Source organism: Buceros rhinoceros, unplaced genomic scaffold (assembly GCF_000710305.1).
Source record: "Buceros rhinoceros silvestris isolate BGI_N320 unplaced genomic scaffold, ASM71030v1 scaffold16594, whole genome shotgun sequence".
Classification (NCBI taxonomy): domain Eukaryota; kingdom Metazoa; phylum Chordata; class Aves; order Bucerotiformes; family Bucerotidae; genus Buceros; species Buceros rhinoceros.
The window spans coordinates 18,916-32,352 of NW_010408967.1; the positions used below are offsets into that span (position 1 = coordinate 18,916).

Sequence of the window (13,437 nt, forward strand, 5' to 3'; positions counted from 1 at the left end):
GAACTCCTGCTGACTGAAGAATTGATGTTCAAGAACCTCAGGAAGCTGGAAGTAAAGGCAGGAAGATAAGGTCAATCTTAACAAGCAGCCTTTATGTGTGCTTTTAGGGCTAAGCATTGATTGCCAGTGCTGCGTGACAACACACTGACTTCCTTAAATGATCCTGTTTAGGTGAATCCAAGCCGCCTGCCCGTTGTCATTGGGGGACTGCTTGATGTGGATTGCTCTGAAGATGTGATAAAGAACCTTATCCTTGTAGTGAGAGGTCAATTTTCAACTGATGAACTTGTTGCAGAGGTTGAGAAAAGAAACAGGTATTGAACTTCTACAGGTCTCTTAACACCACAGACTGGTAAGGGTTGTTCTGCTCATCCGTCAGCCTGTGTACTCATCACATGGCTAAAGCTGGAGCTGATGTAACAGGAAGCTGCCAGTGGGCAAGCAAGCAGCAGAGGTCTGCTTTACTGCCTGGCTGATGTGGCAATCTCCCTTAAGCAGCCTCCAGATAATGAGTCTTTGGCATGTGCTGCTCTTCCTAGTGTCAGAGGGTGACACCATTACGGTAACGAACCAGGCTGTGGGTCACAATAGCATGCTGTAAGTCTGGTGTGGTTACTCTATCCTACACTGAAGCTGGCTTCTGTGGTGGAGAAACTGCAGGTGGATACTTGCTTATTCATTCGGCCTCTCTAATGTGAAAACTGCTTCTTTCTAGGCTGAAACTGCTTCTGCCCTGGCTGGAAGCAAGAATTCATGAGGGTTGTGAGGAGCCTGCGACTCACAATGCATTGGCCAAAATATACATTGATAGCAACAACAACCCAGAAAGATTCCTGCGTGAGAATCCTTACTATGATAGTCGCGTTGTTGGCAAGTACTGTGAGAAGAGGGACCCTCACCTGGCCTGCGTGGCTTACGAGCGCGGACAGTGCGATTTGGAACTTATCAATGTACGTATGCCAAGGCAGCTGCCTCAGGGTTAACCTCTAACCTGAGTATCCTGGAATAGATTTATGGCTGACGAAAGCATTTATTTCCTAAAAAGTATGGAACTAGGAACTGCTCGCTTGAGATTGAGTAGCTACCTATTCTATCTCCCTGGGAGACATGATGGGAAGTGGGAGGCTCACCTGGCCATGCTATGATGGGAGGCTAATGGAAACAGCAAAGCCTGAGATTCTTAGCCTGCATCTCAGGCAGGCTTATTTACTGTTGCAACGTGATTGGCTCATCCCCTGTAAGCTCAAGAGCTGTGACTTCACATTTTGCTTTTCCCTAGGTGTGCAATGAGAACTCCCTCTTCAAAAGTCTCTCCCGCTACTTAGTTCGTCGTAAAGACCCTGAGCTGTGGGCCAGCGTGCTACTGGAAAGCAACCCTTACAGGAGACCGCTGATTGACCAGGTACCGCTGACAGAACAGTCAAAGCCTGGCTGCCCTACCTTGACTTGCTAGTACCTGACTTAACCGACTTGTCAATGACCTGTCTCTGCCTACAGGTTGTACAGACTGCTCTGTCGGAGACACAGGACCCTGAGGAAGTCTCTGTTACTGTGAAGGCCTTCATGACTGCAGATCTTCCTAACGAGCTTATTGAACTGCTGGAGAAAATAGTTCTTGATAACTCTGTGTTCAGTGAGCACAGGTGTGTAAAGTCAAAACTAAGTCATGGGGAACTTGACATTATACCTGGTGCAGGTGGTAAAATGCTCTAATGTGGCACCTTCTCCAGAGGGAAGCGTGTATTTCTTGATCGTCACTTGGTATGTACTAATGTTTTCTTTCTCCACTTAGGAATCTGCAGAACCTTCTCATTCTCACAGCTATTAAGGCTGATCGCACCCGTGTCATGGAGTACATCAATCGCCTGGATAACTATGATGCTCCTGACATAGCCAATATAGCTATCAGCAATGAGCTTTTCGAGGAGGCATTTGCTATCTTCAGGAAGTTTGATGTCAACACCTCAGCTGTACAGGTATCTCTCAATCTTCGGTCTGTACTAACTCCTTGTGACATGTGCATCCTCACACGAGGACTTCGCTGTGAAGTTGTCACTTCAGGACTTAACACCAATTGGCACAGTGACCAAAGGTGCCCAGGGTCTTGTCGTAGGAGGCAGAACAAACATTGCGTATCGAACCCTCTAGTAAGGGAAGCTCCTTACACGTAGCATTGCTCGTGCTGCGGGGGTTATATACAGCAGGCCCTATTTTATCTGCGGAAGAATTAACGAAGACCAGCTCAGTGTCTTGTAAAACTGACCTTTATAGGTGGCAGCTGATCATGGTAACCCTCTCTTTAGGTGTTAATAGAGCACATTGGAAACCTGGATCGTGCGTATGAATTTGCTGAACGCTGCAATGAGCCTGCTGTGTGGAGTCAGCTGGCCAAAGCACAGCTTCAGAAGGGGATGGTGAAGGAAGCAATTGACTCCTACATTAAAGCAGACGATCCTTCCTCGTACATGGAAGTTGTTCAAGCTGCCAATGCCAGTGGTATGATGAAGTTTTATTTAAATCTTTGCTGTTGATGTTGCTCAGCTCTTGTGTGATCTGCTCAAAACTGCAGCTCTGTCCAATCTGTGTCTTGATGCAGGTAAAGAATCTGGTTCTTCCAAACTGCCCTAAATGAGAATGAGAAAAGATAGTGTCTTCCATTTGTAGATAATCAGTGCTCTCATAAGCTTTATAACTGCCTTTTGCTAGACGGAGACTTCTGTCAGAGCAGTTGCTGCTAAGGAGGTCTCTGCGTGAAGTTAAATATCAGGATTTATTTCGTTGGGCCCCTTGTTCATCTAATGCAGCGTGTGTGGTGGGAAGGCCAGTCTTCGTTGTGGGGAGTGGCTGTGGAAATACTTGTGACAAACTAGGCTGAGCTGGTAGCGTAGCTGAAGCACAAGTGTCCGCAGCGGCAGGGAGCAAGCATTGTGAACTCTTGTTTCACAGGAAACTGGGAAGAACTGGTGAAGTATCTCCAGATGGCACGCAAGAAGGCCCGGGAGTCATACGTGGAAACGGAATTGATCTTTGCTCTTGCTAAAACCAATCGCCTGGCAGAGCTAGAGGAGTTTATCAATGGACCCAACAATGCACACATCCAGCAAGTGAGTGAGACTGTGTTCCAGCTTGCTGGGTCGCAGCAGCAGGCTCCTCAGGCCTTGCTAACCAGAGGGGTGTCAGGACTTCTGTCCGTTTGGATACACAGATAGGTCTTGGACTTGAAAGGCATTTCCACTTCATTAATGGCTTGAGTGTCGCATGTTTTATGTAAGGCCTTCAATGAAAGGTTATTCAGCGAATAACCTGGCTGTGCTCTGCTGCAGGTCGGCGATCGCTGTTACGATGAAAAGATGTATGAAGCAGCTAAGCTGTTGTACAACAACGTGTCCAACTTTGGCCGTTTAGCCTCAACTCTGGTTCACCTAGGTGAATACCAGGCAGCTGTGGATGGCGCTCGGAAAGCAAACAGTACTCGCACATGGAAAGAGGTAAACTTACTGGCTGAGTAAGTTCAGGGACTTCAAAGCTGTGGCCTCTTCAGGAGCTTGGATTATAAGCAATAATGCAACTGTCTATTCCAGGTCTGCTTTGCTTGTGTCGATGGAAAGGAGTTCCGCCTGGCCCAGATGTGCGGACTCCATATTGTGGTGCATGCAGATGAGTTGGAAGAGTTAATCAACTATTACCAGGTAATGAAGCTGACTCCTGTTACACCACTGAAGTCTAAGTTCTGTCCAGACCCAGAAACTCAGATTCAGGTTGGTTCCTGATGTGAAGCATCTCTAACTGCCTGTATCTCTCAGGATCGTGGCTACTTTGAAGAGCTGATAACTATGTTGGAAGCAGCACTTGGACTTGAGCGAGCACACATGGGGATGTTTACTGAGCTAGCAATTCTCTACTCCAAATTCAAGCCTCAGAAGATGAGGGAGCACTTGGAGCTGTTCTGGTCCAGAGTCAACATTCCCAAGGTGAGGCCTTAAATTTCACTTAAAATGTGTCTGTGGGGATTGCCTCTGCTGGAGCTTTTGCAATAGCAGCTCTTGAGGTTGTTTTATTTATAGGACTAAAGCCTGAGCACTGATAGCAATGTGTGTTAACTGGGGTTTCTAATATGCCTTTCACTTAGGTTCTGAGAGCTGCAGAACAAGCCCATCTCTGGGCTGAACTGGTGTTCTTGTATGATAAGTATGAAGAGTATGACAATGCCATAATAACAATGATGAATCACCCAACGGATGCTTGGAAAGAAGGCCAGTTCAAAGATATCATCACTAAGGTACTATTTTCCTAGTTGAAACGAGGTGAATTTCTTGCTCTGTGCGCTTCGCTAGCATCCTGTTTAAAATTCAGAATTCTTGGTATTGCTGCGTAGTTTGAAAGCAAGTCAACTACAGTAACTATAAAAGGATTTCTAGAGACAAGGAGAGTTCTTGGATGGGTGGCTCAGGTATGCAGGAATATCTAAGCAATATTAAAAGGTTCTGTCTGTCTTTCATTTGGATTCCTCCGCGATCAAGCTTGTGCTCTGAAGGTGATCCTTACTCCTCTCTAGGTGGCCAATGTGGAGCTCTATTACAAGGCAATTCAATTCTATTTGGAGTTTAAACCTCTGTTGCTCAATGATCTGCTGATGGTGTTGTCCCCTCGGCTTGACCACACTCGTGCTGTCACCTTCTTCACAAAGGTAATTTTCCAACTCTTCTCATGGAAGAAGAAGTTGCAGTTGGAAAAAGCATTTGACTGTAGTAGCATTTGAAAACACTTAGCTACTTCACTGCCCCACAGGGAAGATGCTGGGAGACCTCTACAAAAAGTTAGCTTGACTTAAACTTATCTCCCTGATTTCTCAAAGGTGAAGCAGCTGCCACTGGTGAAGCCTTACCTGCGCTCTGTTCAAAATCACAACAACAAGTCGGTGAATGAGTCTCTGAACAACCTCTTCATTGTTGAAGAAGACTACCAGGTATGTCTTGTCTTGAAACAGCAGTGTCTGGTGGGTGACTGTTAGTGGCTTCCTGGGAGCTTTGGGGGTTGATCCTGCTGGGGGTAGACTGGCTGCTTTTGTTGTGAGTGTGACAGATTGGCTTTTAGGGCACACCGTGGGTGCGGAGGAAAGAACTCCTAGAAAGGGCAAACAGTTGCGATGTCTGGCTGTCGTGCTGCTTTCAGAGACAGCTCTCTGGTGTTCAGAGACTCTTAACCTCAGCAGTCACTGCTGAAAAATACTAACTGGAATAGCCTGAACTCGTGTGTGTCAAACACCAGCTCCTCAACGACAGATCTGTCTGCAGGTCTTGTTAGATGACTGTATCCTCCCAGAAGGAGGAATACAGAACTAAGTTGTATGGAAAATGTTTGCTACTTTGTGGATGCACTTGTGCATCTGAGGGGTAAATAACTTCTTTTCTACTTAACTCTTAGGCTCTTAGGACTTCTATAGATGCTTATGACAACTTTGACAACATTTCTCTTGCTCAACGTTTGGAGAAACATGAACTAATAGAGTTCCGAAGAATTGCTGCGTATCTCTTCAAAGGAAACAACCGCTGGAAGCAGAGCGTGGAGCTCTGTAAGAAAGACAGGCTCTATAAGGTGAGGCCACTACCCAGGTCTGGTTTAGCGTGTTTGGCTTGGTTGGAGAGGTGTGACTTTCTAGCAGAGCTGCATCGGTTTGGATGCCATTAGGTGGTGCCTCTTGCTAATCTGGCAAATCCTGCTTCAGAGTGGCAGCAGGTGTACAGATTTTTTGGAAATAGGGCAGAATGCCTCCTCTCTGCTAATGTCAGTAATAAATGGCAGCTTAGTTAAATGCCACATCCTTGCCAGTGGTTGTACTGCGGCACCTGAGGCTAAAGAGACTCTCCTGTTGTAGGATGCAATGCAGTATGCTTCCGAATCCAAAGACACGGAGCTGGCAGAAGAGTTGTTGCAGTGGTTCTTGCAGGAGAACAAGAGAGAATGCTTTGGGGCTTGCCTCTTCACCTGCTATGATCTCCTAAGGCCAGATGTAGTCTTGGAAACAGCGTGGAGGCACAACATCATGGACTTTGCCATGCCGTACTTTATTCAGGTCATGAAGGAATACTTGACCAAGGTAAGAGCGGGTGCTTCTCTGACATGGAAAGCTTGTTAGTCACTGTGGTGTATGCCTTGAGACTGTCTGCTTGCTACTAACATCAATGTGGGCTTTGTCAAATGTCTGTCTGTCCATGTCCACACTTACTTTTCAGTCCATCTGGGGAGAGACTTCACCCTCTAAGAGACTGGAACACTTGCAGACTGCACCCTCTCTACCAATTACAGAACCTACATCAGTCGTATTTGCCTGACCATGGGCAGTGTTTTGCAGTAGCTGCAGGATTCAAGCTTTTTGTATGCCACGTCAGTCAGGAATCCCAGCTGGGATCAAGCTCTAACTACCTTCTAGACTGTGTACTAAAATCCTTTATAGCTAGACCTGGATTTAACTTACTCTGCTGTGCATTTAACTCTTAAAATGTGGCTCTGATACCTAATGGCACCTAATTATAACTCTGCTCTTGTTTGAAGTGACTTAGGATGGGGGAAGTACTTGGCATGCTCTGACAGACTAGAACCATGTTTGAGTTAAATACCATCACTAGCAAGATTTGCCCAGCTGAAGCTTTTAGAGCATCTTCCAATGAAATGGTATAAATTCCTTAACCGTTAAGACTCTTTCTGTGAGAAAGAAGGGCTCAGCTCAAGCTTAGCTCAGCGCAGGCTGGAGTGCCGGTCGGTCTAGGAGACTGACCCGGCTGGTGCTGCTCAAGGCAGGACTACTCGGTAGTCCTGGAACAATCTGCTGTCCTTAAGTGCCGTGTTTTGGGGGAGGTGGGGAGCTATCTAAGCGGTAGCACTGCTTGTCAGATACGCCTGATGTACCAAGCTAACGCTAGGCCTTAAGTTTGAGAGCAGTAATCTGGGAGTAGGATTCTTAAAGATTAAAGTTTTGTGACCCGCTGAAGGGTCAGGATATAACTGCAGCGTAGCTAATGCAATTAGCACAGTAAGATCTCGCAACAAAGCAGAGCTGCCTTTCTAAAGCAGATACTTCTGGTGTATCTTTGGTTTTACTCACCTGTACCTTAATTATTTCTTCCCTGACGCTTTTGTTTCTACCTTTTATATGCTAAATATGGAATTTGATTTTTCTAAGCTGCACCTTCTGAATTCCTTTGCAGGTTGATGCAATAAAGGAAAAGGTGAAAGTTGATTCTTGTTTTCCATCTTTAAGTCTGGAGGACTAAGTCTAAGGATTCTGCATGAGTTTTTTTCTTTCCTATGTTTACTACACTGCTGCTACTGCTTTTCCCCCGAACAAAATATCACTAAAGCATATGCAAATTGTTTAACTCTACAAGTAGCTAGTGCTGTAGGACAAAAGTAGATTCATTTGCTACTAATAAGCTAATAGAACCTGAGGAAGGGCGTGCAGGTGATCAGTTGGATCACAGTCAGCCTGGTATTGAAAGGATGCACAAGTGCTACTATTTGACAGCCAATTTGACTGGAAGAGGCTCCTGCAATAAGAAATGATTAAGTCTTGGACCACTGTCTCCAAACCATAAATCACTGTGGCATTTGCTGGTGTAAGGACTGTGATCCAGTTCCTGATCTCTTGACCATCACTAACGTGTGCTGACCATAGGCGGAGTAGATACTAGCTGCTTCAGAAGAGACTCGTCCTCGTTCAGGGGTCCAGTTCTTATGGTGCTCTAGTTCACATAGCAACTCGGCTGTTAGACAAACTCTGTGGTTCTCTTCCCTGTAGTAAATTCCTTATAGCTGAGCAGAAAAGACTGCCCTCCAAGCTCTGCAGCTTCACTAAACTTCTCTTGCTACCTCAGTAAACAAAAAAAGAAAAGGTAATGCTTACTGTTCTTCTGAGGCTGCTCTGAGGCTTGCCTTCTGCTGTGCAGTTTCGCCCTTCCGAAGGGTAGTCTCTGAGGTTTCTGTCCATCTGCTTCTGAACAAATACCACACCGATTCTGCTTAGACCAGAGGTCAGCTCTAGTGTGAGTTTTCCATTAATGTGGTTGAGCAAAGGGCAAACAAGCTGACAAAAGGCTTGAAGATGGACTAAACGCAAACTGCGTCTTGGTGACAAGATGTCAATAATTACACCACTGGAACTCAAGGCTAACCTGACTAAAACGCGTAGCGTAAGGTCCTTCGGCAGCTAGTAGGTGAGGCAGTAAGAAAGCGTGTGTGTGAAAAAAGGTAACTGAACTGCAGTGTTTGCATAAACGACGCATGTGTAGCAGTCATTGCGATTACATCCCACTACTCCCTGAGCTCCAAAGCATTGCTGTGGGCTGCGTGTGGTTTTCTGGGGGGAGCCTGTATGGCAGTCATCTTCAGACCTCACTCTTGCTTCAGTACTTTTGCCTCTTTTCCATGCACACATAACACTATAACATTGAATGCATGTTACTTTTCCTCTGCAGCTTATTGCAGTCCTTGTGGAAAAGCCTTTAAAACAATCTTGCTACAAGTGTGTAGGGCACCGAGCCTGGCGGTGCTCAAGCAAGTGGCCTAAGAACCATCCTGCGAGCTGATTTCAAACTTGCACTTGATATTGTAAATATTTGTTTAGCTCTGAGAGGAGGCATCAAAAGTGGGTCAAAAATATGTTAAATGTCCTGAGCTGGAGGCTTTCCAAGTGTGTGTAAATGCCTCTGCCTAGTAGCAAACTCCACCCGTTCTCCTTGGATTCGCATCTCTCAGCTTGTGGTTCTGTGTTCAGTGTGGCGCTACTCGAGTTGAGCAGCGCAGTTCTCGGCACGGTGTGTGGAAATGACTCCTGAGGCAGTGGCGTACGCTCCTGTGCTCTTTGACAGCAGCAGCCAGACGCTGGGGTGAGGCCACAGAAGGTCTTGCCAGGAGAGCCCCGTGGTAAAGCTCAGGACCTGCGCCACTTCCTGGGTCTATGCCCCTAACTGAGGTCACGAACTAACAGGTGTGTGGAACACGTGTCGTAACTCACAACCAAACGGAAGGAGCCGTTAGAGCTGCCTGCAGATATTTGCTAATGGAGCACAGCTAAGCTGGAAACGGTTCAGCTCATGGATGTTGGGGTCGTTGAATAAGTAGTGCCGACCCTGTCTAAGTACAGGAAATACGCCTAAACCCCGTTTTAAAGACACGATGAAATGAAGGACTAATCTGGTTTGTGAGTTCTCTTACTGTCTTTAAAAAGTAATTGGCATGATTGTCTCTGAGTTCATTCTAAATCTTATCTCCTGGGTAAAATACCAACGCCTCGTTGTTGTTCTAGGTTCAGGGCCTCCTTTAGACTGCAGTAGTGCTGAGTTCCTCGGGTCTGTTCTAGTCTCAAGCAGTGATCACCGCAGAAGAAGTCTCTCCTCTTGCCTTTCTGTCGGGGTGGGCTAACGGCGCGGTGGCACTTGCTGTGCAGCAGTGAAGCTGGCTAGTCTCGTCCCTTCCTGCGCACACAGCCCAACAGCGGAGCGTCGGTGGGTTTAGGCTGACTGCCACACAGCTCTGGAGGGGAGCAAAGCAAGTCTTATACACATGCATTCTCTGCATTTGAACTGAAACTGCATGAGTGAATGGGTTTGGAGAGTGACATCCTGAGGCTCAAGTGACATGTCGGATGCTATTGCAGTCTGTCATATACAAACACAACTTCAGATGGCTTTGCCTCGATGGTATAGTCAGGGAAACTTGTCCAGGGCTGGGTGTTATCTTAGCAATTGCTCCAACAGTGAAGGTCCCCCCGTGATGTGGGGCTAAGAGCTGAGCGTGTATCCTAAGGCTGTTGGTTGAAGCAGTTGAGTAACACTCATGAGCTTACTGATGTCACAGCAGCTCTAGCCCACTACGGGACCTTCCGTACAGAGCTCCAGCCTGGAGTGAGCTTTCAAGAAGTTCCACAAAACCCTCAATTAGGGTTTTTTCAGGAAACGGACAATCTTGACTGCACCAGTACCAACATTGCTACTTGAATTGATCTTAACTTGTAAACGGTCTCCTTTTCTTGATGGGTGTTAACATACCACTAAGGCTTTTCCACTTCTCTGCCATGAGTGAGTACCTCTTTCAGAGGAGTTTTTTAATTGTTGGTCTCAATTCCAGGTGGATAAACTGGATGCGTCAGAGTCGTTGAGAAAGGAAGAGGAGCAAGCTACGGAAACACAACCTATCGTTTATGGTAAGGCTCTAGTGCACTTTGTCAGTCGCACATTTCACCTCTAAGCCAACACCTCTCTCGACGTGGTTTTTCCCAAGAAGGTCCTTGGAAGTGGGGATGTCCTTCATGTGAAATCAAGCCTCAAGGGCGCGGGTTCCAAAACGCTCGATAAAGTACAGCTCAGAGAGGGGCTGTGGACTGCGGCATTCGGGTCAGCCCAGCTCAGACTAGGGAGCCGTTGTTAAACGTCTCCAGGGCAGCCGTGGGAGTTCTGCCGGCTGAATTCCTCTCCGTACCGAGGAGTAAAAGTGAAACTTGTGTCTTGCAGGTCAGCCACAGCTGATGTTGACAGCAGGACCCAGTGTCGCAGTTCCTCCACAAGCACCTTTTGGCTATGGCTACACCGCGCCTCCCTACGGGCAGCCGCAGCCCGGCTTTGGGTACAGCATGTAAGCAGCAGCACAAGCCTGTTCGGAGCTAGCGTATTTTCTTACTGAAACTCCACCGTCCCTCCCCGCTTTAACTCATAACAGGGAAAAGCAAGAGTTCTGCCTCGTGTTCTTGTAACCTTTATTTCATGAAGGACTGTTTTTTCTAGCGCAAACTATTTGAATCACCTATGTTAAATCTTTTCCACATTCCATGTCATTTAGACTTTACTTTAAAAGGGGAATAGTTTAAACGACTTTGTTCAAGTGGGCTTTTGCAGGACTGCTTATCTCCATTAAGTCTGTTGTGAAGATTCTGATTTGCACTCTCTAGTGTTAACTCTAATATCGAATCCCGAGATCATTGTGTGTGAGCAGCTTACAGTATGTACCGTCTACTCTAAACGCATTTAAGTCTCACTGTATATTCGGAGAAAGCTGAAGTGAAGATACTTGTATGTGACCTTGCGAGACCGCTGACAAGAGACAACACTAATCAGCACATCCTGCCCTGGGGGATTGCGTAGCTCAGAAAATTTACAGTGCGTACAGACAACCCTGCCTGACTTAAAATCAGCAAAAGGTTTTTTTTTTCCCCCTAACCTATGCAGGTTTTTCCAGTAATGCATATAGAAGATGCTAGTGTCTTTTTGCTCACTCCATGTGTAACAATGACCTTCTGTTGTGCTGTATCCTGTGCTTTTGTGGGACATTCCATTCAGGAGCAGAGCACCATGATTCCAGTCCGTGTATTTACTAACCCTGCCCCGAGGTTTGTGTATGTTGGATATTGTGGTGTTTTAGATCACTGTTTTGAGTGTACAGAAGAGAGAATTCAAGCATATTGCTGTTCAGATTTGTTTGTGCAATTTGAAATTACTCAATTTAAAAATAAATTACTGGACTGTGGACATGCTGCATAGTGGTAGCTTCACTTTACTGTCTTCAACAAGGACCCTCCAACTCACACCAGGTGTTACAGTGCTGGAAGGATGGGGCGACCAGTCGGGGTGATGCGGGGCTGCGAGGAGAGCAGCGTGGAGACCGTTAGTGGGGTCTTGCACTGGGGGGGCAATACAAGAGGACGTGTTCTGTAGAAAGATGAAGCCAGAGGGAAGAAAACGGCACTTTTCAGTAGCTGCTGCAGTGTGGCCAGCTCGGCATCACGGAGCAGGTGATACGATAGGGTTTGTAGTAGGGTGCGTCAGTGAAATCGAGATCATGTTCTAGGTATGTAAGTTGCCTTAAATATATTTAGCTTCAAATAAAATTGACTTAAATGTTTCTCTATGAATACTGTCATATTTGAGAGCGATGAGCATTGCAGCACTGCCTGGATCCGGGACAGCTGCAGAAGCTTCTGTCTCTTACCCAGGAGCTGCCCCCGTGTCAGGCTGAACCCCCTTCCTGTGCCCTCCCTGGCTCCAGTCCCGCGGGGTGACCCTGCCAGCCCAGCACGGCAGCGGCTCTGTGAGTCAGGGTGGGGGTGCAGCGAGCAGTGTCAGCCTTCGTAAAGAGGTGCAGCATAAAACCTTCTCCAGTCTGTTTGTTACACTTGTCAACCCCTCTGCGTCTCTGAATTTGACTGATGGGGTCAAATCCCTCTGTTCCCTCTTCTACAACCCGTTTCATGGTTTCTCATGGCTGAGCAGCAGCAAAAGAAATGCGCTCACCTGCAGCACTTGCCCCAGACAGCCTGGTTATAAAACTAAGCTGAAGTCCCCCCCACTGGAAGTGTGGTGTCCTACAGTGTTGGAGCTACAAGCGTAGAATATACGTGTGCACCGTGATAGTGCGATCTGAACTCTGTCCAGTGACAGCCTAAAACCAGCGAGGACCTGTTAACCCCAAGTAAAACAGGATCCAAGGTAGTCCCTCTGCTCTGGCTGAACGGCTGATACTGACTGTGCTCCTGCAGGGGCAGTGGCTCTGCAGACACCTGGAGAAGGGAGCAGGGCTTCAGCTGCTCCCCGCTGGGGCTGCAGAACCCGTTTAACTGTCACCCTCGCACCAGTCACCAGCTACTGCATCGCTCACGAGCTGGGTGCTGCGGGAAGGTGGCTGCAGCCACCCCCGCTGCACGGGGCAATGCTGCTGCTTCAGCAGCTCCTAATGTGTTATCTCAGACAACCCTCCTGTAAGGCGGAGAGGGGAACCCGCCCTGTCTAACGCACGGGACAAATTAACTCGAACTCTATTATTCAGCCAGAAAACAAAGTGCAAAATCTTTAATTTCACAGGACTTACAGACATGTACCTAGGGGTAGTAAAATGATGCCAGCTCTACTCCTCAGCTCCACTAGGCCTAGCACTTTCTCCCCTGCTTCAGAATGCAACACAGAAGCTGGAAAAACTCAGGATTTTCAAATTTAAATCTCTTACAAAACCTGGTTGTTTTATTTAAACTGAGAGAACATAAGAAAAAATCCCCAAACTCGGGTTTTTATCCCTTTAGTACTGACATTCAAATTTCTTTGGTCTTTTTAGAAAAGTTTCAGGTGACCAGAAACTTTATCTACTACGTCAGCTGGTCCCGGTCCAATGCCCAGGACTGTCTGGGAGCCCGGAGCTATCTGAGTACGACCCGCATCTTGTATTAAGCTCACAGTCAGTCCGAGGCGTTTTGCGTCCGTCAGGAGCTGCATCAGAGTGTCTTCGTCAGGAGCCTTGAGGACCACTTTTGGCTGCCCGCAGTACTCCCACTGTTTCAGGAGTTCAGGGTTTCTTCTCTGAACCTGCTTGTAGGCGGAAACCGCGGCGTGGGAGCACTGCGCTGCCACTTTGCCCTTCCCCATCTTCAGATCGTTGCGGACGATCAGTACAATCTTGAAC

General features: G+C 47.1%; 2 protein-coding genes across 4 annotated transcripts in view; one reads left to right on the forward strand and one right to left on the reverse strand.

Annotated features, from left to right (window-relative positions):
- CLTC (clathrin, heavy chain (Hc)) overlaps positions 1–11,523 on the forward strand; it is a 22,620-nt gene extending 11,097 nt beyond the window's left edge. For 2 of the 3 annotated variants that reach the window (XM_010135067.1, XM_010135068.1), the window contains 17 exons: positions 172–314; positions 716–950; positions 1,280–1,402; positions 1,498–1,643; positions 1,793–1,976; positions 2,304–2,496; positions 2,947–3,104; positions 3,324–3,488; positions 3,582–3,689; positions 3,804–3,971; positions 4,130–4,279; positions 4,556–4,687; positions 4,856–4,966; positions 5,425–5,595; positions 5,876–6,097; positions 10,123–10,198; positions 10,506–11,523. In XM_010135067.1, coding sequence (XP_010133369.1) covers positions 172–314; positions 716–950; positions 1,280–1,402; positions 1,498–1,643; positions 1,793–1,976; positions 2,304–2,496; positions 2,947–3,104; positions 3,324–3,488; positions 3,582–3,689; positions 3,804–3,971; positions 4,130–4,279; positions 4,556–4,687; positions 4,856–4,966; positions 5,425–5,595; positions 5,876–6,097; positions 10,123–10,198; positions 10,506–10,630 — 2,610 coding nt within the window. In that variant the 3' untranslated portion in view covers positions 10,631–11,523. Of the gene's footprint in view, positions 1–171; positions 315–715; positions 951–1,279; positions 1,403–1,497; positions 1,644–1,792; positions 1,977–2,303; positions 2,497–2,946; positions 3,105–3,323; positions 3,489–3,581; positions 3,690–3,803; positions 3,972–4,129; positions 4,280–4,555; positions 4,688–4,855; positions 4,967–5,424; positions 5,596–5,875; positions 6,098–7,205; positions 7,227–10,122; positions 10,199–10,505 lie in introns of all 3 variants that reach the window. The other variant, XM_010135066.1, reaches the window with a different exon arrangement.
- Positions 11,524–13,088: 1,565 nt separating this feature from the next.
- PTRH2 (peptidyl-tRNA hydrolase 2) overlaps positions 13,089–13,437 on the reverse strand; it is a 673-nt gene continuing 324 nt past the window's right edge. The window contains exon 2 of the mRNA XM_010135070.1: positions 13,089–13,437. This exon is cut by the window's right edge and continues 29 nt beyond it. Coding sequence (XP_010133372.1) covers positions 13,089–13,437 — 349 coding nt within the window.